Source organism: Oncorhynchus keta, chromosome 37, assembly GCF_023373465.1.
Source record: "Oncorhynchus keta strain PuntledgeMale-10-30-2019 chromosome 37, Oket_V2, whole genome shotgun sequence".
Classification (NCBI taxonomy): Eukaryota; Metazoa; Chordata; class Actinopteri; order Salmoniformes; family Salmonidae; genus Oncorhynchus; species Oncorhynchus keta.
This window is the reverse complement of record NC_068457.1, coordinates 22,403,473-22,431,073: the sequence shown is the minus strand read 5'-3', so window position 1 is coordinate 22,431,073 and position 27,601 is coordinate 22,403,473. Positions and strand designations below refer to the sequence as shown.

The 27,601-nt window shown below is 45.9% G+C and overlaps 1 protein-coding gene and 1 long non-coding RNA gene across 2 annotated transcripts in view; one reads left to right on the top strand and one right to left on the bottom strand.

Annotated features, from left to right (window-relative positions):
• The window catches only part of LOC118375733 (lysine-specific demethylase 6A-like), a 57,177-nt gene extending 31,471 nt beyond the window's left edge, over positions 1-25,706 (top strand). Inside the window, exons 8-29 of the mRNA XM_052499740.1 lie at positions 1,314-1,348; positions 1,933-2,026; positions 2,154-2,379; positions 2,722-2,941; positions 3,926-4,060; positions 6,520-6,651; positions 6,848-6,925; positions 7,027-7,134; positions 7,317-7,685; positions 7,892-8,673; positions 8,868-8,997; positions 9,199-9,304; positions 10,028-10,233; positions 15,434-15,495; positions 15,586-15,660; positions 15,764-15,912; positions 16,426-16,540; positions 17,120-17,307; positions 17,499-17,640; positions 19,126-19,252; positions 23,533-23,709; positions 23,910-25,706. Coding sequence (XP_052355700.1) covers positions 1,314-1,348; positions 1,933-2,026; positions 2,154-2,379; positions 2,722-2,941; positions 3,926-4,060; positions 6,520-6,651; positions 6,848-6,925; positions 7,027-7,134; positions 7,317-7,685; positions 7,892-8,673; positions 8,868-8,997; positions 9,199-9,304; positions 10,028-10,233; positions 15,434-15,495; positions 15,586-15,660; positions 15,764-15,912; positions 16,426-16,540; positions 17,120-17,307; positions 17,499-17,640; positions 19,126-19,252; positions 23,533-23,709; positions 23,910-23,936 — 3,683 coding nt within the window. The 3' untranslated portion in view covers positions 23,937-25,706. The remainder of the gene's footprint in view (positions 1-1,313; positions 1,349-1,932; positions 2,027-2,153; positions 2,380-2,721; positions 2,942-3,925; positions 4,061-6,519; positions 6,652-6,847; positions 6,926-7,026; positions 7,135-7,316; positions 7,686-7,891; positions 8,674-8,867; positions 8,998-9,198; positions 9,305-10,027; positions 10,234-15,433; positions 15,496-15,585; positions 15,661-15,763; positions 15,913-16,425; positions 16,541-17,119; positions 17,308-17,498; positions 17,641-19,125; positions 19,253-23,532; positions 23,710-23,909) is intronic.
• Positions 25,707-25,845: 139 nt separating this feature from the next.
• LOC127916752 (uncharacterized) overlaps positions 25,846-27,601 on the bottom strand; it is a 21,627-nt gene continuing 19,871 nt past the window's right edge. Inside the window, exon 4 of the long non-coding RNA XR_008095806.1 lies at positions 25,846-26,544. This is a non-coding gene — a long non-coding RNA (uncharacterized LOC127916752). The remainder of the gene's footprint in view (positions 26,545-27,601) is intronic.

Genomic DNA, 27,601 nt, shown 5'->3' with positions numbered 1-27,601 from the left:
GTAAAGCATTTTATGAAATCTGACCGTTGTTGGATTCACAAGAAGTTAATCTTTAAACCAATGTAAAATAGTTGTACCTTTTTTCAGAATTTTTTTCATTGGTATTTCTGTATTTGAATTTGGCGCTCTGCAATCTCAATGGATGTTGGCTAGGTGGGACGCTAGCGTCCCACATACCCTAGAGAGGTTAACAGCCTTGTTCAGGGGCGGAACGACAGATTTTTACCTTGTCAGCTCGGGATTCGGTCTTGCAACCTTTCGGTTACTAGTCCCAATGCTCTAACCACTTGACTACCTGCCGCCATGTGACGTGTATGTGTAGGCCAGTGACAACACATCTCAATTTAATTATTTTAAATTTGGGCTGTAATGCAACACAATGTGGAAAAAGTCTAGGGGTGTGAATACTTTCAGAATGCACTGTAGCTAACCCAACAACTGTAACAATGTATTTGATCAGAGTGAAAGGAGGTGGCGTGGTAGGGTTTATCTAGCATAGCGAAAACATTACACTGCATGATATTATTTAATTCGGCTTTCTCCCCCTCTACTGGCTCCTATCGCCTGGAACCTGTTACCTAGGAGATCCCCTATACCCGTCCCGCTGGAGTGTTTCCAATCAGGCACAGGGACAAACACACACATCCTCCCTCTCTTTCTCTCTCTCACACATCCTCCCTCTCTTTCTCTCTCTCACACATCCTCCCTCTCTTTCTCTCTCACACACATCCTCCCTCTCTTTCTCTCTCACACACATCCTCCCTCTCTTTCTCTCTCACACACATCCTCCCTCTCTTTCTCTCTCACACACATCCTTTCTATCTCTGTTACACACATCCTCCCTCTCTTTCTCTCTCACACACATCCTCCCTCTCTTTCTCTGTTACACACATCCTCCCTCTCTTTCTCTCTCACACACATCCTCCCTCTCTTTCTCTCTCACACGCATCCTTTCTATCTCTGTTACACACACACACACACATCCTCTCTCTCTGTTTCTCACACACACACATCCTCTCTCTCTGTTTCTCACACACACGGGCACATCAAGGGCAGTCTCACCTCTGTGTATCAGTCTGGTTGGGCTCATTCACTCTGCTCAGAGACACACAGTACTGCTCTACAGACAAGTCAACCTGCTGCCACCGGAGGAGACAGCCTAGCAGCTCATCTGTTCAACACAGTGGATTAACTGCAATCATTTCTGTTTTACTGGAGTCGTTCCATTTTGACCAGAATTTTGATGCTGAATGTTGGAATTTTTCTCCAAAGTAGCCAACAATTTGTATTTTTTTTGTCTTTCTCTTCCTCAGTTCAGTTCCACATCGCCCATTTGTATGAGATTCAGGTAAGCCTCGTCCTTTTCCTCTTATCTCATTGAATTGTTTGTACTGTAGCTACGTGCTTTCCGTTTCAGTAAGTATTCAACAACGCTGTTGAAGAATAAGTTACACTTCCCCTAAAATATTAACTATACAACTATTCTATGCTAGCTAGCGTTTTATCAGCTAGGCTAATTGATCCGAGAGAGCCTTGTGTTGTGATCAAATGACCACGCATCATAGAAAATGGATGGGTTTCCCTCTCAGCCAGTTCCATGTGGTTGCCATGGTAACAGGAGTCTCTCGTATGCCCGTGTGAGTCGTCTTTTCACACTGCTTTGGCTTAAGCAGCAGCTCTTAATAATCGGACCATGTTGGCTGACTGCAGTAGCACCACAGGAGTGCAGAGCTGTGGGTCAGTCAGTGTTCTGCTGTGTCAGTAGGACGTTGCTGCAGCAGAGTCATTACATCCAGCAGTCTGTTGGGAGTAAAATATTTCGGTGCAGGCTAGGGACACTGCTTAATCTGTCAAATATGGCATGTTATTATCACCCTCCCTTTTTTCCCTCTCGTTCTCCTTCCCTCGCTCTCATTCTCCCGTTTTCTGCAGAAGAGATACCGGGCTGCCAAGGAGGCGTACGAGACCCTTCTGCAGACAGATAATCTCCCAGCACAGGTGAAGGCCACTACCCTGCAGCAGCTAGGTAAGACCACACACAGCTGATGAAAGAAAGACTGGGTCTGGCACTAAATAAATTGATGGATGAGACGATGGCTAGTGATGGAAAGGTTGACCTATTGTTCCGTGTTCTCCCCTCCCCCCTCTACTAGGCTGGATGCACCACACGGTGGAGCAGCTAGGAGACCGAGCCAACAAGGACAGCTATGCCATCCAGTGTCTGCAGAAATCACTGGAAGCAGACCCCAACTCGGGACAGTCCTGGTACTTCCTGGGCAGGTGCTACTCCAGTATTGGCAAGGTCCAGGATGCGTTCGTCTCCTACAGGCAGTCCATAGACAAATCAGAAGCCAGTGCAGACACGTGGTGTTCAATAGGGTACGCATTAGACCGTACGTCTTCTCTCTCTCTCGATCCATCTTTGTTTTGCTCTGCTATCACTCTCCCTCTCACCATCCCATATCTCTCCCTCCTTTGTCATTCTGTCTGTCACCCTTTCCACTCCACTCTCTCTTTAACCCTTTCCACCCCTTACTACTGTGTCCTCTACTCTTATGTATTTAACCCTCTACCACTCACCGCTCTGTCCTCGCTACCCCCCCCTTTTCAATATTTAACCTCTCTACCCCTCTTTCTCCACCTCTTTTTCAATATTCAACCCCCTCCCCACCCCTTTTTCTCCCTGTCCCCCTCTCCTCAATAATTTCCTCTCTCCATTAGTGTTCTGTACCAGCAACAGAATCAGCCCATGGATGCTCTGCAGGCATACATCTGTGCAGTGCAGCTGGACCACGGCCACGCGGCTGCCTGGATGGACCTGGGAACGCTCTACGAGTCCTGCAGCCAGCCGCATGACGCCATAAAGTGCTACATCAACGCCATGCGCAGCAAGGCCTGCTCCAACGCCACCGCGCTCACACAACGCATCAAATGCCTGCAGGTGAGGACAGGGGGAGAGACTCGGGAGGGAGGTGTTCGGTCCCAAATCAACCCCTAGCTCCCTACAGCTTAGATGGTCCTTCTGTAGCTCAGTTGGTAGAGCATGGCGCTTGTAACGCCAGGGTAGTGGGTTCGATCCCCGGGACCACCCATACGTAGAATGTATGCACACATGACTGTAAGTCGCTTTGGATAAAAGCGTCTGCTAAATGGCATATATTATTATTATTATGGTTAGGGGAGGGGATACTCCTGACTTCACTGACCACTGGTTGGGTACTTCTTCTTTTTTCACCTGTTGGAGATCTGAAAGAATTTGGACAGGTGTCAGCAAAGTGGGAATGGTTTAATCTAGCCCTCTTGTTGACTAGGTTGAGTTATCACCATGTTTGCTCCCATCTTTCAGAACTAAAATGTGTGTTCAGGGGCTAAGAGTTGATTGGACTGGGTGGGAGAGGTCTGAAGACTCACTTTGAATCCCACTGCTGGAGAGACCTATGATCTGAGCTGCTGGGCTACTCAAACTTGACTATTCTGAACTACAGATTGTGGAAAGTGAACTACACAGTGGAACCTGGCTCCTCCAGTCCCATACCCCATGTGTCTTGTCCATTTTGATGTAAAAACATTACCCCGCATTCATCTGTATGTATGAATGAGGAACATTTTCCAGTCGCCAGTAATTTGAGCATAATTCCCTGGCATTAAGACAACGTGATGGTTTGTTTTAATGATTATGTGTTGTGTAAATTCATTCAAAGTGCACATATGACCCCCAACATGACTTCCCTGTTTGGTTGACCACTCTACTAAAGACCATAATGGGCAAACATATTCAACCCTCAGTAACAGATGGGGCCACTGATAGGCCAAGCTAGTAGCTAACCGGCTACATGAGAGCGACCGTAACAAGACAATAACATTTTGATCGCAAGATCATTTTAAGTCATTAAAATGTTGTTTTCACACGTTTTCCATTCCATAGGCTCAGTTGAGTAACCCCCAGGTCACTAGTCTACAGAGTAAAAGTAAAATGCTTCCTCTTATTGATGAGGCCTGGAGTCTACCAATCCCAGCAGAGCTAACCTCCAGGCAGGGTGGCCTGAACACTGCACCGCAGGTGAGACCAGATAGACCACTCCCCCCACACCCCCACACACAACCGTCTATACACACCACCCCCACCGCCAACGGGCAACACATCACCTGGAGCTTCTTCATGAGTCTTCCTGTGGAGTAACCGATGCCCTAGAGCAGTCATAAGAACCAATTTAACCAAGTTATGCTCACAATCTGGAAAAACCCCTGGTAACAGTCATTCATATAGCTGTACCTGGTGTGGTTTTTAGGTGCAGCTTGTTAAGGTAGCGATCTAGTCATAGTGGCTTGAGACATGACATGCAAATGTTATGACTGCTTAGGGCTTTTGTTATGACTGACAGGATCAAGGGAGGTGTTGCCCATCCCAATCCCCTCCTCCCTTCCCCAATCTCCCTGACACAGCCACAGGCCAACCTCACTACCCACTGTCTACCAGTATCTGTTATCATGGCTTCACAGCTCAAAGAACCAATTTGGTTTAATTAAATTGGTTTAATTTAATTTCTCTATTCAAAAATAATACATTTTAATTGTGACATCCAGTGTATTTACACAATATAAAAATACAAATTTATAAAAATACATATTTATAAAAATAAAACAAATACTCAAAAAAAATACTCTGTTCTCCACTGAGACGATTGTTGAATAGCGGCAAGACGTCAGTTGATTGTCGTTGTGATTGGTGAGGTTGTGTCTCAGTAGAATAGTTCCAGGTTGATTTTCTACCTATCATTCATCCTGAGGTCATCGGGTGCCTTGCTGCCTCTGAAACCTAGCGGCGACCCCTAGTGTTGCAGTACCATTCATTCACTTTCATTATAGACATTAGTTCTACTGTGTGTGTGTGTGTGTTCGTTGAGTACAATATAATTCTCAGCATCAGTCTATACAAACTGAAGCCGTCTTCAGATGTTTGTTTTGGGGAGGAGACGGGAGAGGGTTGTTTTCTTTCACTTGTATTCATACAAAAAACAGGTTGACATGGTTTCAGGTGTTCTGATTATGACCACTACCCATGTTTTCAACAAATCCATTTTCATGTCGACTGGAGGATGACAATTCACACCTGGAGTTGTCTTTTTGAACATTTTGATTTAGTTTTAAGAGCTGCAACTGAAGGGCTTAGCGTTGTGGTATGAGCAGGCAAAGCCTTTGTATGGCCAAGCGTCTTTGTTGGCGATGAGACTCTGTCAACGTGGAAGGGTTGACAGTTTGTGATGAGAAATTCCACTCTTACCAGTCGTCTTCAGGGTATCATTGCAGATTGTTTGTAAAAAAAATAAAAATGCAGGGAAGAAATGTGTTTTGAAGTCCCGACATCACCCTCCTGCTTTTGTTTTCCCTCTCTAACTGCCTATCCCTTTAATCTGTCACTTCCTCTCCATCCTTCACGTTGTTACCTGCCCTTTAATTTCCCCTGCGACCCTCTTCTCTTGCTCTCCTTTTATCCCTCCATCTCTGCCTGGGATCTACCCCTTCCTGTCCCTTTCTCTCTTCTCCTGCATCCCTCCTGTCTGCCTGGGATCTACCCCTTCCTGTCCCTTTCTCTCTTCTCCTGCATCCCTCCTGTCTGCCTGGGATCTACCCCTTCCTGTCCCTTTCTCTCTTCTCCTGCATCCCTCCATCTCTGCCTGTGATCTACCCCTTCCTGTCCCTTTCTCTCTTCTCCTGCATCCCTCCTGTCTGCCTGGGATCTACCCCTTCCTGTCCCTTTCTCTCTTCTCCTGCATCCCTCCATCTCTGCCTGTGATCTACCCCTTCCTGTCCCTTTCTCTCTTCTCCTGCATCCCTCCATCTCTGCCTGGGATCTACCCCTTCCTGTCCCTTTCTCTCTTCTCCTGCATCCCTCCTGTCTGCCTGGGATCTACCCCTTCCTGTCCCTTTCTCTCTTCTCCTGCATCCCTCCTGTCTGCCTGGGATCTACCCCTTCCTGTCCCTTTCTCTCTTCTCCTGCATCCCTCCTGTCTGCCTGTGATATGTCTCTTTCTCTCTTCTCCTGCATCCCTCCTGTCTGCCTGGGATCTACCCCTTCCTGTCCCTTTCTCTCTTCTCCTGCATCCCTCCTGTCTGCCTGGGATCTACCCCTTCCTGTCCCTTTCTCTCTTCTCCTGCATCCCTCCTGTCTGCCTGGGATCTACCCCTTCCTGTCCCTTTCTCTCTTCTCCTGCATCCCTCCATCTCTGCCTGTGATCTACCCCTTCTTGTCCCTTTCTCTCTTCTCCTGCATCCCTCCATCTCTGCCTGGGATCTACCCCTTCCTGTCCCTTTCTCTCTTCTCCTGCATCCCTCCTCTCTGCCTGTGATCTACCCCTTCCTGTCCCTTTCTCTCTTCCCCTGCATCCCTCCTGTCTTTCTGTGCACTTTACCTCACTACTTTACCTTCTATCATGTTTTCAAAACCCTTCACTGCCCTCCCTTGCAACCCCTTCACCCTCCCTCCTCCTCCTCCTCCTCCCCTTCCCTCCCTCGCTGTAGGCGTGTAAGCCCCAGCACAGCTCGGAGGGAGGGGGATCGGGCCAGACTCTGCCCCCACACGTGGGCCCTATGGGCCAGGGGGAGGACCAGTCCAGCCCTGCCAAGAGGAGGAGGGCCTCCAGCCCAGCCAAGGTATATTACACTATATTCAGATGGAGATCTGATGTGTTTTTGTAGAACAGACATGATTGTCTGTTCTATTGTCAGGTAGCATAGGAAATCGTGTGAGCAGTATGTTACAATACCACTTGCATCCATTTTTAAATATTTTAGGTTGGCTGAAGATGAGGAATCTCTCACTCCTAACTCTCAAACACTCCTTTTGCAGAGCCAGCCAGATTCTTGGGCTAGTAACTCGGCACAGCAGCCTGTCCCCAACTGGTACCTGTCACCACAGAAACTGCAGGTAAACACACACTTAACACACCCTGCCCCTCACCTGCGTCCCCCTGCTGATTCCATCTCTACACATGAACACACTAATCTGTACGTCCTCGGTGCTCCCAGCTCCTGGACCAGTTGAGGAGTAACCGGGCCAGTCTGAAGCCCCTACAGCTGCAGATGCTGGAGCAGCTGGAGGCACAACTCAACTTAATGCAGCAGCACCAGCAGCAGGTACACACACACACACACTTATTACCCCCAGATGTTTACCTGATGGCCTGCAAGCAGTATACTGTATGTCCCTTCTAATTATTCTAATGTAGAGTAATATATTGACTAATTCATGTTAATCCACTAAAAGTGCTGTTGTTAATTAGACTAAACCCTGATGTTGTGATTATGTTGTTCTACAGATGAGACAGAATGCATCTGGACAGCTGCGTCCCTCCCTCCCCAACGGCCCCTCAGCTACCAACTCTCTTCCCCCTCCTCACTCTAGCCTGCCCCTCTCCCGGCCCCACCTGGCCCCTCAGGGTTCGTTGCGGCCTCCCTGCCCCCCTCGACCACTGGCCAACGGGCCTCTGGCAGGCGGGACACCACACGGACACTCTGACACACTTTCTGTGGGCAATAATAATAATGATGATAATGACCCGGTGGCGGCCACAGGACCCAACGGAGACGTGCCTTACCTGCAGCCCGGCGCACTACTACCTCACACCTGCACAAGCACCCAATCACAGGACACAGCGCGCCGGGCCCTGCACCTAAACTCCACTCAGGTAGGACTCTACCTGTTCACTCTAGTCAGGTCTATTTGAAGCTCATAGGCTCTGAGTGAACTGCTATTATTTTCTGTACTAGTTCTTGCTTAGTTATCTCAGATGTTCCTTAATGAGGAGAGAACCAGACCTACTAAATGTTCTTTAGCTATAGTCCTTATTCTGATCTAACAGTGGGGTTCCCTCCTGCTCCCCTTTCTCTACAGGGGCTTCAGAAGGGTTCCGCTCCACATTGGGCAGGTCCTAATGGGGATGGGTCTCTCTCCTCTGGGGGGTCAACCCACCCCCTCTCGCACCCACAGACGCCCCACAATCAGGTTGGACATTCCTCCGCCCCGTCGCCGCGGCAACAGGCTCTCAACCACCTCCCGTCCCCCCCTTCTCCCTCTCACTCTGCTACCTCAGGTGGAGCACCCGGCACCCCTGCTACCAAAGAGAGCACGCCCCTCGGCAACGGCCCCGCAGCCACGGCAACAAAAGGGCCTGGGGAGACGACGACGGCCAATAGCACTGCCGCGGCTGAACGCTTATCCAATCATGTACAGTCGGCGGCGGGAGACGGCGGGACGAGCAACCGGTCCCCTCACCACAGCTCAGACAATCCTAAGGGGGGTGACCCCACCACCTCCGCCCCCCACAACAAGATCAACAACATCCATCCGGCCGTCTCCTCGGCCGCTTCCTCCCCCATCTCTGCCATGTCCACCGCAACCCCCTCGCCCAAATCCACCGAGCCCGGCCAGTCGACGGGCCCGCACGGCCTCAACAGCCCCACCACCACCACCGCAGCATTATCATCAGCCGGACCCGCCACCGTCGTCAATGGCAACGGCAAGGGGGGCATTTCCGAGGACTCCCAGAGCCCGTTGAAGGCGGACCCCCCTGCCACGTGTCGCAGACCCACGCCACCCCATGCCCGCACCCCCCCATCATCCTCTTCCTCCGTGTCCATCTACCCCTCCTCCACTGACGTGCTCAAGGCCTGCAGGTTAGACTGGGGGGGGCCCTGTACCAGTTTTTCTTGGGCTGAAGGGAGTTTTTGATTGTCTCCCTTTTTTGGGAAGATGGTAGTATTGCATTTGTTGGTAGAGGGAACTGTCAGAGCAGAGATTATACTGTAAAACCAAGAAGCTAATCTTGTTCTCTATTTGTCTCTCCTTTCCCTGTTTTTCTCTCTTTCAGAAACCTGGGGAAGAACGGTTTGTCTAGCAGCAGTATACTGCTGGATAAGTGTCCCCCTCCTCGCCTGCCCCCTCCTCCCTCCCCAGTCCTGCCCAAGGACAAACTCAACCCCCCCACACCAAGCATCTATGTGAGTATGGAAGAAAGACTTCTTGTCATAGTATAATAATGAAAGGGGAATGTTTTGGTCAATGTTGTGATTCTAATGAGAATCTTACAAATGTATATACACTCAACATTCAAAAGGTGTTTTGAAGACTTGTATATTTTCAATTGAAATAATATTGAATGTACTTTTAAAAAATGTGTTTATTGTGTATTTGATCCCCAGCTGGAGAATAAGAGGGATGCCTTCTTCCCTCCGCTGCACCAGTTCTGCACAAACCCCTCCAACCCTGTCACCGTCATCAGAGGGCTGGCCGGGGCGCTCAAACTGGGTGAGTCTACCATTTCTACTGCCACCTGCTGGTTAGGACTGTCATTACAATACCTGGTTTTGCCTTTTCTCATATGGGCAAAAGTCCTTCCACCACCCTCTCTCCTCAGTGACCTTGAAACTGATAAGTGGTGGAGATGTCAATTTTTTAGTAGGTGAACGGATGAGTCCTCCCTTCCTCAATAGCCATCTTTCATCAATTGCTGCTCCCGAGTGGCGCAGCGGTCTAAGGCACTGCATCTCAGTGCTAGAGGCTTCACTACAGACCCTGGGTCGATTCCAGGCTGATCACGACCGGCCGTGATTGGGAATCCCGTAGGGCCCAACGGGTTAGGTTTTGGCCAGGGTAGGCCGTTGTTGTAAATAAGAATTTGTTCTTCACTGACTTGCCTAGTTAAATAAAATAAATGGTTATGAGTATCCTACCTGATTCCTTCAGAGCTTTAAAATCCTCCCTCTCTTTGCCGCCTCTCCTCAATTACCTTTGACCTTTTTCGAAAGGAGGCGAGACAGGACGCAGGAGTTGAACCAATTCAATTGAGAAATGCCCCATGAAGGAGTCCTTGGTGCCGACCATTAACTTTGATGTTGCAAGCCCCAATGCAGCTTGAGCATTAGCAGGTTTCCAGGCCCTTTATTTGAATGAGTGCCCGCTTCTACCCCTTGTTCACTCTTTCTCTCGCTCTCTTTTTCATCATCTCCTGCCTCTTTCCCCCTCTCTCAGACCTGGGTCTGTTCTCTACTAAGACCCTAGTGGAGGCTAACCCAGACCATCTGGTTGAGTGTCGTACCCAGCTGTCTCAGCCCGCTGACGAGAACTGGGACCTGAGTGGTACCAAGAAGATGTGGCGCTGCGAGAGCGGCCGAGGTCACACCACCATCGCCAAATATGCCCAGTACCAGGCTGCCTCCTTCCAGGAGTCACTACGGGTTAGTAGAGGGAGATACATAACATGCGTACACCCAGGGTTTCCGTTAGGAATATGTGGCGCTGGAGAACGTGAATAGGAAGATTTAAATTTACCAGGTGCGTATTCCAGTAAGGCCACGGTGCTCAGAATGACAGAAATCACATGTAGCTTACGGTAATGCAGCTTAACAGAACATGCAACTCCTGTAATGAAGCAGACAATAAAACATCATTTCTGTTGGGAAACACCATTCTAAACAGGTCACCTGTTAGCAGTTCCATATGTGACCGATGAAAGTCTCTGTTAGAAACTTAGAAAGAGGGGGAATCTAGAGGCAACAACTAGGATGGGTTGTTAATATGACTAGGATGGTGCCTTGGCTTCTGGACACCTAAAGAAGGTTGATCTGAAAACCAATAGAACAGTAGATGGCATAGTAGTGGGTCCAATAGGGAAGTAAATGGAAATACATGTAATAATTACACCTGTCTGTAATCATTCAAAATACTTTACCAGAGAGCATGACTTGGCCACAGAGGGATCGAGGATCATTAGCTTATTTTGACAAAAATATCTGATTGTTTCAAATCACAAGCTTCTATGCCTATTCGGGAAGCCCGTAATGTGGGCAACGTGCATGGCAAAGAGCCTCTGAGTTGTGGCTGTCAGTAGAAAAACACCTCAAATATGAAGATAATGTGTGTTGAGTATAATTTTAAATGTTTAGACAAGGAGGGGAGGGGTGTGTGGCGAAGGTAGAGACGAGTCGCTCTCCAGAATGACTCAGCTGTTTCCTGCCAAATCTTATCCATTCATTGTTTCATTGTGTGAATATTTTTCTTTTTTTGATCAATTCCCCATTACAAACAGTACCAGTCAAAAGTTCAGCAACACCTACTTATTCAAGTGTTTTTAATTTTCCAGTTTGACATAAAATAATAATGAAGACATCAAAAATATGAAATAACACATGGAATCATGTAGTAACCAAAAAAGTGTTAAACTAATTCAAGTCTATTTGAGATTCTTCTAAGTAACCATCCTTTGCCTTGATGACAGCAGTGCACAGTCTTGGTATTCCCTGCAGTGATATTCCATCACCAGTAGTAAATGTACCGTTAATCCCTGTCATGCGATAACATTGTTTTATGGTATTGCGTGTATTAGAGCTGGGTGATATCCTGATAACAATACATGTCACGATATAGCACATCTTCTGTAAATTCAATTTAGAAATAGTTTTTGTTGGGTCTCATCGATTGACTCTCTCCGTACTGTTTCACATGATTCTTGCGTAGGGGGTAAGAGGTTAGTGGTGTTTGAGCCTGTTGTCGGGACTGGCCTGTTTCACATGATTCTTGCGTAGGGGGTAAGAGGTTAGCGGTGTTTGAGCCTGTTGTCGGGACTGGCCTGTTTCACATGATTCTTGCGTAGGGGGTAAGAGGTTAGCGGTGTTTGAGCCTGTTGTCGGGACTGGCCTGTTTCACATGATTCTTGCGTAGGGGGTAAGAGGTTAGCGGTGTTTGAGCCTGTTGTCGGGACCGGCCTGTTTCACATGATTCTTGCGTAGGGGGTAAGAGGTTAGCGGTGTTTGAGCCTGTTGTCGGGACTGGCCTGTTTCACATGATTCTTGCGTAGGGGGTAAGAGGTTAGCGGTGTTTGAGCCTGTTGTCGGGACTGGCCTGTTTCACATGATTCTTGCGTAGGGGGTAAGAGGTTAGCGGTGTTTGAGCCTGTTGTCGGGACTGGCCTGTTTCACATGATTCTTGCGTAGGGGGTAAGAGGTTAGCGGTGTTTGAGCCTGTTGTCGGGACTGGCCTGTTTCACATGATTCTTGCGTAGGGGGTAAGAGGTTAGCGGTGTTTGAGCCTGTTGTCGGGACCGGCCTGTTTCACATGATTCTTGCGTAGGGGGTAAGAGGTTAGCGGTGTTTGAGCCTGTTGTCGGGACTGGCCTGTTTCACATGATTCTTGCGTAGGGGGTAAGAGGTTAGCGGTGTTTGAGCCTGTTGTCGGGACTGGCCTGTTTCACATGATTCTTGCGTAGGGGGTAAGAGGTTAGCGGTGTTTGAGCCTGTTGTCGGGACTGGCCTGTTTCACATGATTCTTGCGTAGGGGGTAAGAGGTTAGTGGTGTTTGAGCCTGTTGTCGGGACCGGCCTGTTTCACATGATTCTTGCGTAGGGGGTAAGAGGTTAGCGGTGTTTGAGCCTGTTGTCGGGACTGGCCTGTTTCACATGATTCTTGCGTAGGGGGTAAGAGGTTAGCGGTGTTTGAGCCTGTTGTCGGGACCGGCCTGTTTCACATGATTCTTGCGTAGGGGGTAAGAGGTTAGCGGTGTTTGAGCCTGTTGTCGGGACTGGCCTGTTTCACATGATTCTTGCGTAGGGGGTAAGAGGTTAGCGGTGTTTGAGCCTGTTGTCGGGACTGGCCTGTTTCACATGATTCTTGCGTAGGGGTAAGAGGTTAGCGGTGTTTGAGCCTGTTGTCGGGACTGGCCTGTTTCACATGATTCTTGCGTAGGAGGTAAGAGGTTAGCGGTGTTTGAGCCTGTTGTCGGGACTGGCCTGTTTCACATGATTCTTGCGTAGGGGGTAAGAGGTTAGTGGTGTTTGAGCCTGTTGTCGGGACTGGCCTGTTTCACATGATTCTTGCGTAGGGGGTAAGAGGTTGTCGGGACTGGCCTGTTTCACATGATTCTTGCGTAGGGGGTAAGAGGTTAGCGGTGTTTGAGCCTGTTTCACATGATTCTTGCGTAGGGGGTAAGAGGTTAGTGGTGTTTGAGCCTGTTGTCGGAACTGGCCTGTTTCACATGATTCTTGCGTAGGGGGTAAGAGGTTAGTGGTGTTTGAGCCTGTTGTCGGGACTGGCCTGTTTCACATGATTCTTGCGTAGGGGGTAAGAGGTTGTCGGGACTGGCCTGTTTCACATGATTCTTGCGTAGGGGGTAAGAGGTTAGCGGTGTTTGAGCCTGTTGTCGGGACTGGCCTGTTTCACATGATTCTTGCGTAGGTGGTAAGAGGTTAGCGGTGTTTGAGACTGTTGTCGGGACCGGCCTGTTTCACATGATTCTTGCGTAGGGGGTAAGAGGTTAGCGGTGTTTGAGACTGTTGTCGGGACCGGCCTGTTTCACATGATTCTTGCGTAGGTGGTAAGAGGTTAGCGGTGTTTGAGACTGTTGTCGGGACCGGCCTGTTTCACATGATTCTTGCGTAGGGGGTAAGAGGTTAGCGGTGTTTGAGCCTGTTGTCGGGACTGGCCTGTTTCACATGATTCTTGCGTAGGTGGTAAGAGGTTAGCGGTGTTTGAGACTGTTGTCGGGACCGGCCTGTTTCACATGATTCTTGCGTAGGGGGTAAGAGGTTAGCGGTGTTTGAGACTGTTGTCGGGACCGGCCTGTTTCACATGATTCTTGCGTAGGTGGTAAGAGGTTAGCGGTGTTTGAGACTGTTGTCGGGACCGGCCTGTTTCACATGATTCTTGCGTAGGGGGTAAGAGGTTAGCGGTGTTTGAGCCTGTTGTCGGGACTGGCCTGTTTCACATGATTCTTGCGTAGGGGGTAAGAGGTTAGCGGTGTTTGAGCCTGTTGTCGGGACTGGCCTGTTTCACATGATTCTTGCGTAGGGGTAAGAGGTTAGCGGTGTTTGAGCCTGTTGTCGGGACTGGCCTGTTTCACATGATTCTTGCGTAGGGGTAGGAGGTTAGCGGTGTTTGAGCCTGTTGTCGGGACTGGCCTGTTTCACATGATTCTTGCGTAGGGGGTAAGAGGTTAGCGGTGTTTGAGCCTGTTGTCGGGACTGGCCTGTTTCACATGATTCTTGCGTAGGGGTAAGAGGTTAGCGGTGTTTGAGCCTGTTGTCGGGACTGGCCTGTTTCACATGATTCTTGCGTAGGGGGTAAGAGGTTAGCGGTGTTTGAGCCTGTTGTCGGGACTGGCCTGTTTCACATGATTCTTGCGTAGGGGGTAAGAGGTTAGCGGTGTTTGAGCCTGTTGTCGGGACTGGCCTGTTTCACATGATTCTTGCGTAGGGGGTAAGAGGTTAGCGGTGTTTGAGCCTGTTGTCGGGACCGGCCTGCGGCATATTTTGCGTTGGATGGTTTTCTGGTCGGTGTCAGACTTTTCATACCCAAACCACGTCCATGCGACCAACGTTGACCCTCTTTTAGGTACGAGCTCCGTGTCTCTGTGCTCTGTGTCACGTTCACTCTCTTCCATGTTTGTGTTGCAAATTTGCCGTAAAGTGTGATTTGCGACAAAACAAAATAAACGATAGAGCACAATATGAAACGATAGACATTTTTCTATTGTCAAACGATGTATATCGTCATGTAGCCCAGCCCTAGCTTGTATTAATGAGTCATTTACCATTCTCAAGAGTGGGAACGTTGTTTGCAGAGTTCACAACCTGCTACACTTGTGAGAAACAAGTTTTTGTTTATTTCGTAACCAATTATGAGATTTGTAAATGTTTTTAATTCTGTTTTGTTTGGAGTCCTCCATGTGAGCATGTCTGGTTTCTCTGTCCTGATAATGTTGAGGGAGTGCTCGCCTGAGGATGCATAACGTACCTGTCCTGCTGCCGTTCTTTTAACATCCACTGTGAATGATAATATATTAAAACTATACTGTAGTTCCTTGCAGTAAGCGATTTTGATCAATCTTTCCGACAATCTCCCCCTCGATAATCACAAATCGGTGTGAAAGAGCAATGGATGTTATAGGCCTACTGCTGTATTGGTCTATAGGCTCTGAGTTCCATGCAGTCATTTCTTTAGCTACCAATGGATCACGGGGTATAAGTGTCCATATGGCAGGCTGGTAATCTCGCTTTAGTTGACTTCACTTTTAGATTTGTATCATTTTATTTCTGATTTTTTTGATTAACCACGCGACAATGGTTTTGAGAAACAACTTTATTATTGAAATGAAAATAAACATTCAGGTTTCAACATGTTTAAGTATGTTTTCAAAATGCATACTGCCTCCAGCTCACATTGTAAAGTGGTGGGTGACGCGCTGATAGCTTGTTGGCCTGCACTTTCACAGTGAATGGGAGGCGTGCTTCAATTACCAGTTGAAAAATAAAAATAGTAGCTCTTTTTGATTATGTACCAAAACTGTTAAGATGCGATTTCATTTAGAAATGTAGAAACCCTGACGCACACAGACCTGTTTCCCAATGCTCGGTGTCTTTTTGAATGGGATCCTCTTTACTCTCAGGAGGAAAATGAGAAGAAGGCATTGAAGGAGCCCTCAGACGCTGAGCCAGCATCAGCAGAGAGGTGAGCAACACACACCTGTAAGGATTTCTCACTGATATATTCAGAACCTTTCAACCTTTTCTAATCATTATTTCTTCCTGCTGTGTTCAGTGTGGCACGCAAAAGGAGGGGTCCCCTAAAGCACATCAAATTTGGGACCAACATCGACGTGTCGGACGAAAGAAAGTACGTGCTTGTGTGGTCAGACATGGCATTGGTCACACGTTGCAAAGTTCTGCTAAACCCCATTGCCGCCTCTGAACACACCCCCTTTCTCCTCGTCCCCCAGGTGGAAGCTACAGCTACAGGAGCTGAGTAAGCTGCCTGCGTTCGCCAGGGTGGTGTCTGCTGGCAATCTGCTCAGCCACGTAGGACACACCATCCTGGGCATGAACACTGTCCAGCTCTACATGAAGGTCCCCGGCAGCAGGATACCAGGTAGATGCACACACACACTGTACATATTAGGCAAGGGCACGGTACAGCGATACAATTTTATAGGACAAGCTGTTGCAGTTTCTAGTGCTTTTTTATATGGATACTTATGAGTTACAAAGACAGACTGTTAAAGATGCACTATGCAGAAATCCCTCTACAATTTCCTGTTTGAAATTCTAATAGTTTGCCTAATTCACTTTGTGCCAAGACAAGCAAGTACAGTGTAGAGCATCATTAAACCGCTGTGAAATATATTTTCCATAACCAAGAATATTGTATTTTCAGCTGCTTTTAAAACTGGTGTACAAAACTGAAAGTAAGAGGCAAAACCCAAAGTTAAGAATGGGAAGCATGGAAATTTCTCCCATATCTAGCGCGTTCTAGACTTGCTTTCAATGAGAATGACAGATCTAGAAATAACATTTCTATGTGATTTACTTTGGGGGGGGGGGGTCGCCCCAAACATGACATAATACAGTTCTAACTCGGTCTTGCTTTGTCTCTGTGGTCCAGGTCATCAGGAACACAATAACTTCTGCTCTGTCAACATCAACATCGGCCCTGGGGACTGTGAGTGGTTTGCTGTGCCAGAACCCTACTGGGGAGTGATGAGCAACTTCTGTGAAAAGTAAGAACCTAACAACCATAGAGGCTAGTGATAATACATTATAAAATAGTGATGTCAGTGAATGAGAAATGGGGGGGTGTCTTCGAGAACAGCAGAGAAAAGAAAAGGAACGACATCAGATGGTGTCAAGATGAGGGTCGGTTTCTTTTGTGGCTCGCTTTGAACACGAAGAGCAAACTGTCTGAATGAAAAAGGAGTGATTCAGGGAGATATTGAGTGAAAGGAAGGAAAGGAGCTGAATTGAATCCAGGAATGAGGGCATTAATGAAACAAGGGAGATCTAACTAAACCATCTCTTCTCTCTGGCCTTCCACAACAAAACTATTTGGATTTTAAATACAGATAATATAAGGAATGGCCCAGAAGACAGAAAAGACTGAAATTAGATGGTCTTTAATACGAGTCCTAATTCCACATCTCTTACAGAAATGAGAAAATACTGAAAAGAAATACCCCCTTGCTCTTTTACCCCCCCCTCGCTCTTTTACTCCCCCTCGCTCTTTTACTCCCCCTCGCTCTTTTCCTCCCCTCGCTCTTTTCCTCCCCCTCGCTCTTTTCCTCCCCCTCGCTCTCCATCAGAAACAACATCAACTTCCTGATGGGTTCGTGGTGGCCCAACCTGGAGGACCTGTATGAGGCAGATGTGCCTGTCTACCGGTTCATCCAGCGGCCGGGGGACCTGGTGTGGCTCAACACTGGCACCGTCCACTGGGTCCAGGCCATCGGCTGGTGCAACAACATCGCCTGGAACGTAGGACCCCTCAGTGGTAAGCCTCTGATGCAGCTTTTGTTTGCTCCTTCGGTTACTGTAAAAACACTTAGTAATTTAAAAAAAATAATTATTTATGAATACAATAATACATGGATATTATCTCTTAGTGATAGTTGACACCAGAATCAGTTTGTCAGCTGTTTCTAGACCTGTAAAGTGTTGTAATTAATTTCACAACATCCACAGCCCACCAGTACAAGCTGGCCGTGGAGCGTTACGAGTGGAACAAGCTCCAGAGCGTCAAGTCCCATGTCCCCATGGTGCACCTCTCCTGGAACATGGCCCGCAACATCAAGGTGTCCGACCACAAGCTCTTCCAGATGATCAAGTACGTCACAGTCTTTTACAGTTTAGTTTCACCCTGTGAGCATCTCTCCTGCCACATGTTACAACTGTGTGTGTCCAATCTGTCATGAGGGGTGGAGAGTGACACAGGGATGCAAACTAGTCTCCTCTCAGCGAATTACGGCAAAATAGGTGACCTATGTTATTCGTATAGATCCGATGAGGGGGCGGTGCTTTGGATCACAACTGGCTGTAAGCGAACGAGTGATGTGCGTTAGGCGCAATACTGGCTGTATCCAAGGCTCAGCCAATCATTCACATCAACAGAATGCAGCGCAGCACATGACTGAAGAGAGAAGAGACGATCAATTTGCTAGTTAGAGAATCAGCGCGCGCTCTGGAAAGACAGCAGTAGGGTGCAAAGGCAGTTTGCCAGTTACAGTAGCGCATCCCTGAACCATAACGAAGAGGTAGGTGAGAGGTTTGACCACGGAGACTGGGTGAGAAGGTGAGGAAGCGTACTTCATGAGCTGCAACCGAAAAACAACTTGAGTTTGGAAAGTTTTTGAGGTGAGGGAGAAAGTGGGGTGGATCAAGAATTGTAAGCATTATTAAATATCTTGCTGTGGTAGCTGGATCGAATTCACCGTTAGCTAGCCAGAAAAATGTTGAGCAACATTAGCCAACTTAACTGATTAAATAATTTAGTTTTTTTTTGTTGAGAATTTGCTGCCTAATGAAGTCCGATAGCTTGCTAGATGAGTAACCTAACCAATTCGCTATAGTATTAACTGGTATATGACTCCTTGCAGTGGATAAAAATAGGTATGCCAGGTGTTACTCTCTGCCTGAAAGAGATCAATTATGTCAACAAAGGGTATCATGCTCTGCTGGTACATTGTAGAACAGATGTCCACAGGCAGAAAGTGTACAATGTAATAACGTGCAGTGTAGCCCAAAGATGATGATTTTGTTGTTTTGTATTTGACAGTAAAACTTTAGTGTGAGTGAGGGGGGAATATTACATTTTTTACTCAGTGAACGTCATTTATGTACAAATGTTGCCTTGTGCACTTGATGGTCTACTAGACTGGCCACTATATTAGAGCAAAAATAGAATGCCTGTTTCATTCTATTTCTACATTGGTTTTTTCCCGTGTGTGTGTGTGTGTGTGTGTGGTCACAAGCGTTCTATTATAAAGGCTGTCATGGCTAACTGCAATATTAGTGCATTGTTTCTTTTCCCTCAAGACTTCGAGTGGCATTTGCAGTAAAGTCTAGGCAACAAATAATATTGGATTGCTTTCCTTACACATTAAACACTTTATTTTACACACAGAGAATATTATTTTGCTGTTTAATTAGTTAAAACCAGCATTTCCCCCTAGCAAGGATTTAGTTTGCATCCCTGAATAGAGGGCTTCAGATTGGATGATGACGTGCATATTGATGACGTGGCTGCTGGAAAACGTAACCTTAACGTGTAGGTGTCTGGGTTTCTTTTAATGTCATGGTGTGATTGATGTAGGTACTGCCTGCTGAGGACTCTGAAGCAGTGTCAGTCGGTGAAGGAGGCTCTAACCGCGGCAGGGAAGGAGACGGTACTGCAGGGCAAGAACAGGGATGAACCTGCGCACTACTGCACCATCTGTGAGGTACGTCAGGGGCTCCGGCCCATTTCAACCCCTTGTCCCTTACCCAAGCTGCTACCCCACACAGCCATTACATTGTCAGTATTGATAGGTTTGTTTTGAGTAACTGACAGTAATGTTCTGGTTGACGACGGAGAAATTGATTACAGTCCATGACTATCATGTGAGTAACTGACAGGATTATGTGTTGACGACTGAGTAAATGACTGTTACGTGTGTGTGTGTGTGTGTGTGTGTGTGTGTGTGTGTGTGTGTGTGTGTGTGTGTGTGTGTGTGTGTGTGTGTGTGTGTGTGTGTGTTTGTATTACAGATAGGAATGGGCATTTTACATGTTTTGACTGTTCGTATTTTCTTTTCAGTACTCAAATGGGGGGAAAAGCACTTATCTATTTGCAAACACTGAACAACAATGCCTAATATCATAACCATTACAGATAACGAATCCTAATTGCTAAATTGCCTTCTATTTATTCAGTGAATAAATGCCATTTAAGATGAGTTTTAACTGTAATATTAACAGTTTATATTATATCGTGGAACAGTCTTCGAAAAAGTATTAACCTCAACAATGTGCTGCTTGCTTGTAGAATGGCATAGCCTTGTTTTGTTAATTTAGCTGTCAGACAACACTCTTCTTTCCCGCGCGCTTATCAGTCAAGACACCTACACTACATGACCAAAAGTATGTGGACGCCTGCTCATCGGCTATCTCATTCCAAAATCATGGGCAGTAATATGGAGTTGCTTCCATTCAGCCACGAGCCTCAGTGAGGTCAGGCGATTGGACCTGGCTCGCAGTCGGTGTTCCAATTAATCCCAAAGGTGTTCGATTGGGTTGAGGTCAGGGCTTTGTGCAGGCCTATCAAGTTCTTCCACATCGATCCCGATAAACCATTTCTGTTTGGAACTCGCTTTGTGCACGGGGGCATTGTCATGTTGAAACAGGAAAGGTCCTTCCCCAAACTGTTGCCACAAAGTTGGAAGCATAGAATAGTCTAGAATGTCACTGTATGCTGTAGCATTAAGATTTCCCTTCACTGGAACTAAGGGGCCTAGCCCGAACCATGAAAAGCATCCCCAGACCATTATTCCTCCGCCACCAAACTTTACAGTTGGCACTATGCATTCGGACAGGTAGCGTTCTCCTGGCATCTGCCAAACCCAGATTTGTCTGTCAGACTGCCAGATGGTGAAGCGTGATTTATCACTCCAGAGAACGTGTTTCCACTGCTCCAGAGTCGAATGGCGGCTAGCTTTACACCACTCTAGCCGACGCTTGGCATTGCGCATGGTCATCTTAACTTGTGTGCATTTCCTCAGCCATGGAAACCCATTTCATGAAGCTCCAGATGAGCACAATAACTGTTAACGTAGCTTCCAGAGGCCATTTGGGAGTTGGTAGTGAGTGTTGCAATCGGCAACAGACAATTTTTACGAGCTTCCGCACACGGCGGTCCCGTTCTGAGCTTGTGTCCTACCACTTCGCAGCGGAGCCGTTGTTGCTCCAATGTTTTCACTTTACAATAACAGCACTTACAGTTGACCGGGGCAGCACAAGCAGGGCAGAAATTTGACAAACTGACTTGTTGGAACCTACTTGTTTGGCCATGTGTATTTTATAGTTATTATTTTTGTATTAAACAGAACAGAATAGTGCGAATTGTGTCTTGAACAGTTATTCTCAGGGATCAATTTAAACGGGGCTCAATTTGGCCAGTTAGGGTTACAGGCCCAAACCTTTTGGATATACAGAAGTTCTATTTAGTTATTATGCCTGTTCTTTGGAATGTTTTTAATGGGTTACAAGTTCTCCATTGAACACTGCATGGGGATGAATTATGGCCAGGACATCTGTTTGGTGATTAGGCCTAGGCTTAATGATTCTGATAAATGTCTTTATCAAAGTCATGTTTTTAGTGTGGAACCCGTCTATGTTTAGGGGGTAATAGAGTTGAATAACCAATTCCAGCAGTTTGCAAGGTAGGGTTGTCATTAATGTTAGTTACCACAGCCACAAAGTCATACACCCTTCCTGTTTCGACAATTTAGTTTTGTAAAATCTCTTTTTAAACCTTTATCCCTAACCACACTGTTAACCTTATGCACATTTTTGTTTGTGGGACACAGCCCCTAAATGGAAAGATAAGACTCACAAACATGGTGTTCTCCATTTTGCTTTGACAGATTTGTACCTTGTCAGCTCGGGCATTTGAACTTGCAACCTTCCGGTTACTAGTCCAACGCTCTAACCACTAGGGTACTCTGCCGCCCCGATATGACCCCTCTGTGGAAAAGTTTTGCTCTAGGATGCCCACAGACCTCACAAGACTTAACTGAAGGTGCCCCGATACCAGTTGAAAAAAATGAATGGAAGTATATATGGAGATAGTTTAGTGCCAAAAATAAGGCTTTAAATATATGTTTTAAAAAAAATATATATATATATTTTATTGACAGATCTTATCTCTCAGATATAGGACAGGCACGACAGTACAAACTCCATTGGGTTTATTTTGGGGAACTGTTCCATGTAGTGAATCTGTTATTCATTGTGTTTGTATGGGCTATATATCTTTTGCTCTCTCACACTACCGGTCCATGTTTTTGAAAGAAAAGCACACTTTTTTTGCCCTTTAAAATAACATCAAATTGATCCGAAATACAGTATAGACATTGTTAATGACTATTGTAGCTGGAAACTACTTTTTTTTTTTTAAATGGAATATCTACGTAGGCGTACAGAGGCCCATTATCAGCAACCATCACTCCTGTGTTCCAATGGCACGTTGTGTTAGCTAATCCAAGTTTATCATTCTAAAAGGCTAATGGATCATTAGGAAACCCCTTTTGCATTTGTTAGCACAGTTGAAAACTGTTGTTCTGATTAAAGAAGCAATAAACCTGGCCTTCTTTAGACTAGTTGAGTATCTGGAGCATCAGCATTTGTGGGTTTAATTACAGGCTCAAAATGGCCAGAAACAAAGAACTTCTTCTGAAAATCGTCAGTCAATTCTTGTTCTGAGAAATGAAGGTTATTCCATGCGAGAAATTGCCAAGAAACTGAAGATCTCGTACAACGCTGTGTACTACTCCCTTCACAGAACAGTGCAAACTGGCTCTAACCAGAATAGAAAGAGGAGTGGGAGGCCACGGTGCACAACTGAACAAGAGGACAAGTACACTTAGTGTCTAGTTTGAGAAAGACTCCTCATAAGTCCTCAACTGGCAGCTTCATAAAATAGTACCCGCAAAACACCAGTCTCAACATCAACAGTGAAGGAAGAGGTGACTCTGGGATGCTGGCCTTCTAGGCAGAGTAGCAAAGAAAAAGCCAGGTCTCAGACTAGCCAATAAAACTAAAATATTAAGATGGGCTAAAGAACACACTGGACACGAAGATTGGAAAAAGTGTTATGGACAGACAAATCTAAATTTGTGTTCAGCTCACAAAGAAGAACATTCGTGAGACGCAGAAAACATGAAGATGCTAGAGGAGTGCTTGACGCCATCTCAAGCATGGTGGAGACAAACTGATGGTCTGGGGGTGCTTTGGTGGTGGTAAAGAATTGTACAGGGTTGAAGGGATCTTGAAAGGAAGACTTGCTCCATTTTGCCATGCCATACCCTGTGGACTGCGCTTCATTGGAGACCATTTCCTCCAGCAGACTAACAACCTAAAGCACAGCTCCAAACAATGCAATAACTATTTAGGGAAGAAGCAGTCAGCTGGTATTCTGTCTATAATGGAGTGGCCAACACAGTCACCGGATCTCAACCCTATTGAGCTGTTGTGGGAGCAGCTTGACCTTATGGTACGTAAGAAGTGCCCATCAAGCCAATCTAATTTGTGGGAGGTGCTTCAGGACGCATGGTGTGAAATCTCTTCAGATTACCTCAACAAATTGACAACTAGAATGCCAAAGCAAATGGAGGATTCTTTGACGAAAGCAAAGTTTGAAGGAGTTATTTCAATTAATAACCTTATTTATAACCTTGTCAACATCTTGACTATTTCCTTATCATTTTGCAACTCATTTCATATATATTTGAATGGAAAACAGGGGAATTTAAGTGACCCCAAACTGTTGAACGTATGTTAATTCTACTTCAAGGGGTGTTAAAATTCTAAATGAATCCCGGCTTACAGGGATATGACTGAACAGCTTCAAGGTGGAGTTTACACCTCAGGTCCACTAATCTATTACTCATGCCCATTCCTAGTTGCTGATGTGTGTTGATTGACTGCGTTACTGATTGGTGTGTGTTGGTTGACTATGTTCCAGGTGGAGGTGTTTAACCTGCTGTTTGTGCGGAGCGAGGTCCTCTCCAGGAAGCAGAAGCAGTACGTGGTTCACTGCCAGGACTGTGCCCGGAAAGGCAGCGCCGAGCTGGACAACTTTGTGGTTGTAGAGAAACACCGGATGGATGATCTCATGCAGGTCTACGACCAGTTCACACTAGTAAGTCACACTTTGATTTGGCTCTATTGACATTGTTGGGATGTACGTAGAGATCCTATTGAAGGACTACTTCCTCATTTGATTGGTATATTGGCCAGTGTTTGTTTTGAGTGAGTTCCATGTGCATTTCTATAAAATACCTTTTTTTGGTTTCCTGTTTCATGCTCTGAATCGGTATTGAACTCCCTCTTTCTCACCAGGCCCCTCTGCATTCATCTTCATCTTGACATTAGACATCCCTTCAGCTTCTCTGGGGCGACGAAGCATTACAGGAACTTTCATTTCAAAGGAAAAATGGACCATTTCTGATATTCAGGAAAGTCGAGACAGTCTCCCCGTATGGCTGTTCTCCATAGCGACGGCTGGAGGCAGCAGCGGCTGTGTCTATGCAACCTGTAAAGTGCGCCGTGTCAACCCCCCTCTTCCCCCTGGGGGGCGCCAGAGCGCACTTCCCAACACAGGACTCCCCCTTGTAACAATGGTTCAGCTCTTTTTAATGGAGGACTTAATCCAAAAACATATGAGAAAGGGGTGGGAATTATTGAGTGAAGATGTTTTGTAGATATTGTATCTGTCACAACTGGCAACACCACCCTAAAAGACTACTGACTGGACAACCTGTTCTCTCTTTTTTTAAATTCTGTTAACAGGCTGAGATGTGATCCCTTTGTTTTCCTGAATTCTCCAGGTGTTTTCCTTCCCTCTAAGGAGCACTAGCCTAACTGGTCTTTTTCTATGGTAGATAGTAATTTTAAGACTCTTTGGATGGCAAAATCTACAAAAAAAATTGTAATGTGAAGAGTTTAGGTGATTGTCTTTTTTAATTTTTTTTTACAGCTTATGTTTTATCTTTTATTTTGGAGCTATGACGTTCAGTTTTTGGTTGTTTATTAGGTGAAAAAAAAAGAGGAAAAATGTTGGGGAAAATCAATAGCCAAGTCACAAAGAAAAATGGGTTGCACATTGACCTAAAGGAGAATTGAGCTTTTTTTTATAACCAAATGTTTTTGATGTAAATGGCATGTTTATTGAAGGGTCCAGACAGTTTTTTGCCATTTCACTTGGATTTGAGAAACTTACCGCCACCAGCGATTGAATTCCTTCATCCTCGTTGTTCAGTATGTGGGCTCTGAAAAATGAACGGCTCCAAAAACACCCCAATATGTCCTTTTTGAAATGGAAACGCTGTACAGATGACGTCGTCATTCTGAACATTATCCGCAACGTTATATTCCATTTTGTTGCGACTCAAGTGATACCATTCTACACGTCACAGCTAAAACACTTGCGTAAATGAGAGGTACAAAGTATATTGAAAGGAGATGCTTCCACACGCTTGTAGAATCGATGCCAAGATGCATTGAAGCTGTTCTGGCTTGTTGTCCCAACACCCTATTAAGACGCTTTATTTTGGCAGTTACCTGTAGCAGCGGTCTACACGGAGAATGAAACCGCTGGATATGGGACATCTTGAGACGCACACAATGGAATATAGCACTGCGGAGTGACACAATTTCAAAGACCCGCATCATGTTTTTTTCAGGGCCCCCATACTGCACAACGAGGATGAGGAAATGATTCACTGGTTGTGTTAAGTTTCTCAAACAAGTGAAATCGCATAAAAATGAGGACTACTATAACATGCCATTTACATCAAAATACAGATTTGGTTGTTTAAAAAGAGCTAACTTCTCCTTTTAAGGAATAAAGTTTGATTTGTGATTTTTGTTATGTTTCTAATCTTGATGTAAATTTACACTATTTATAAATACATATTTATTGCTTGAAAATATTTGTTGATGGAATGCTGTTATTTTTTTCCAGAGTACCTGCCATTAAATTTGAAGGAGTTTTGTCATTTTAACACAACTCCTCGTACATTTTCTATATATAAATAAAACTGCTTAGCAAGCGTTGTACAGAAACTGACATTTAAAATTGTTTTATTGTTTTGAAGAATGTTTTATGATGAGTCATTAAACACAATTGTCAAATAATCCATGGATGTAATTGCGTACAGTGTCTGCAGAAATAATTAATGGTTTTGCACTGCAGTGTTTCAACGTCTAAGACGATGTACATTTCAAGGCCACAGTGAACAAAGGAACCAAGTAAAATGTTCTTTCTAGACAAAACAGGGCCCAATCCAAATACAGCTGACCTCAACACATTAGGAATCACAACTCTGCTTCTAGAACTTGTATTTTATTTGATGATACACAATCATTGTCACACGGTCTCTGAATTGGGAGAAAATACTTACCGAGAGATTAAGTGACAGTGATTATTTGAGTAGGGCCTAAAACCCAGCAGACAATGTAGCTGTAGAATCAACCACACAGAATTCTACACTGTATGCCAGGTCAACAACCTACCAGCAAACTGAACTAAAGATGGCTGTATGTAAATTTAGAATACAAGCGATACTAATCCACGAAGAACATGGCAGCCATCAGCGACCCAGTAGCCAGATGTAGCTGCTGACTGCCCCACAGGATCTACACTGACTACTGAGCAGCTGACAGACACCGACCCAAAATGGCCAACCTTGCTTAGCACAGTCGAAGCGAAGACTGCCGTCACTGGGTTAGCACTGAATACCTGGGAGCTTGTGACTTATTTAAACACATTCAGCAGAGGATCACTAGTAATCTAATAAGGCCTTGTTAAGGGTGTCTCCGTGTCTGTTTTTAGCCTCTGAGATGGGAGTACTGCGTGTTAAGAGCCCTGCAGTAAGTAATCCTGACTGGGCCACTCATCTACAAAGGGAGTTTTTCTGCAAGGTGCAGCCAGTCTGTACAGCAGCGTCATCATCCGGTCCAGGCAGCTTCATACCTATACAGTGAACAGAGAAGAGAGGTCAGTTGCATAGAACTGACATACAGTCAATGGAGCTCAGTTGACCACATCTCTTCCAGGTTAATAGTTCCTGTTTTATTATTATACTGAGGACTTCTAGTTGGAGGGAGATTGATTCTCCTTTAATCAGCCTGTTGTGACGTGGAAACAGAAGATCAAAGGGAATCTGGTGGCCTTGGATTGAAGAGAATGGAAAGTCAAACAGAGGAGTGAAGTTCTACCCCACCTTAACCTAACAGCAATCCCCAGGTTATAGTGATAAACCCTGTTCTTTCCCCACACATGTAGCCCCTCCCCCACGTGTGTTTGTGCAGTGTGACTTGATTTTATGGTGTCGGAGTGAATTTTACACATGCTATAGGTCGCACTAGGAGGGAGATTATACAATATGATGCCCTGGACCTCAAAGCCAGTTCCCCTCTAATCAGGGACACCAGGTGTTCCCTAGACATTTCTGCTCTGAACTGCTGATTTAATCATTATGACACTGATCCAGGTGCAGTTGTTAAGTAGACTAGTCACGAGAGTGACAAAGCACTTTTCCATGATGCCACTGAACCTGGCTGGCCCATAGAGATTGATAGAGGACTCATATTTATATCTGTGCCATTATAGCATCTGTGACAGCTTGGGTAGCGCCATTGAGGTTACAACCCATAGGAATCCCCACCCAGTTTACTACTTGACGACTTTAAAAAGGTGGATGATGGCAATGTCGATGTCCATAATGAGTCCTCTATCTACCTCTTTGGGGTGGCCTCCTCTATTACTGTATCTCTTTGGTTGAAATCTTGAGGCCCAGGTAAGGGAATTGGGTGGTCAACTCTCATATATGGGTATAAAGACACAAGTCAGGCGTGTGTGTTTGTGTGTTGAGGGACTATCACTTGGGCTAGGATTCAATACGATCGCGCCAGTAGAGCGCTGCCGACAATTCATGTTAAACGCTGCAGATGTTGACTCAATCTGAAATGACCTTGAAATGTCAAGACAACTTAACTGCTATCCACTGACTTCTCTGTTTTCCCCTCTG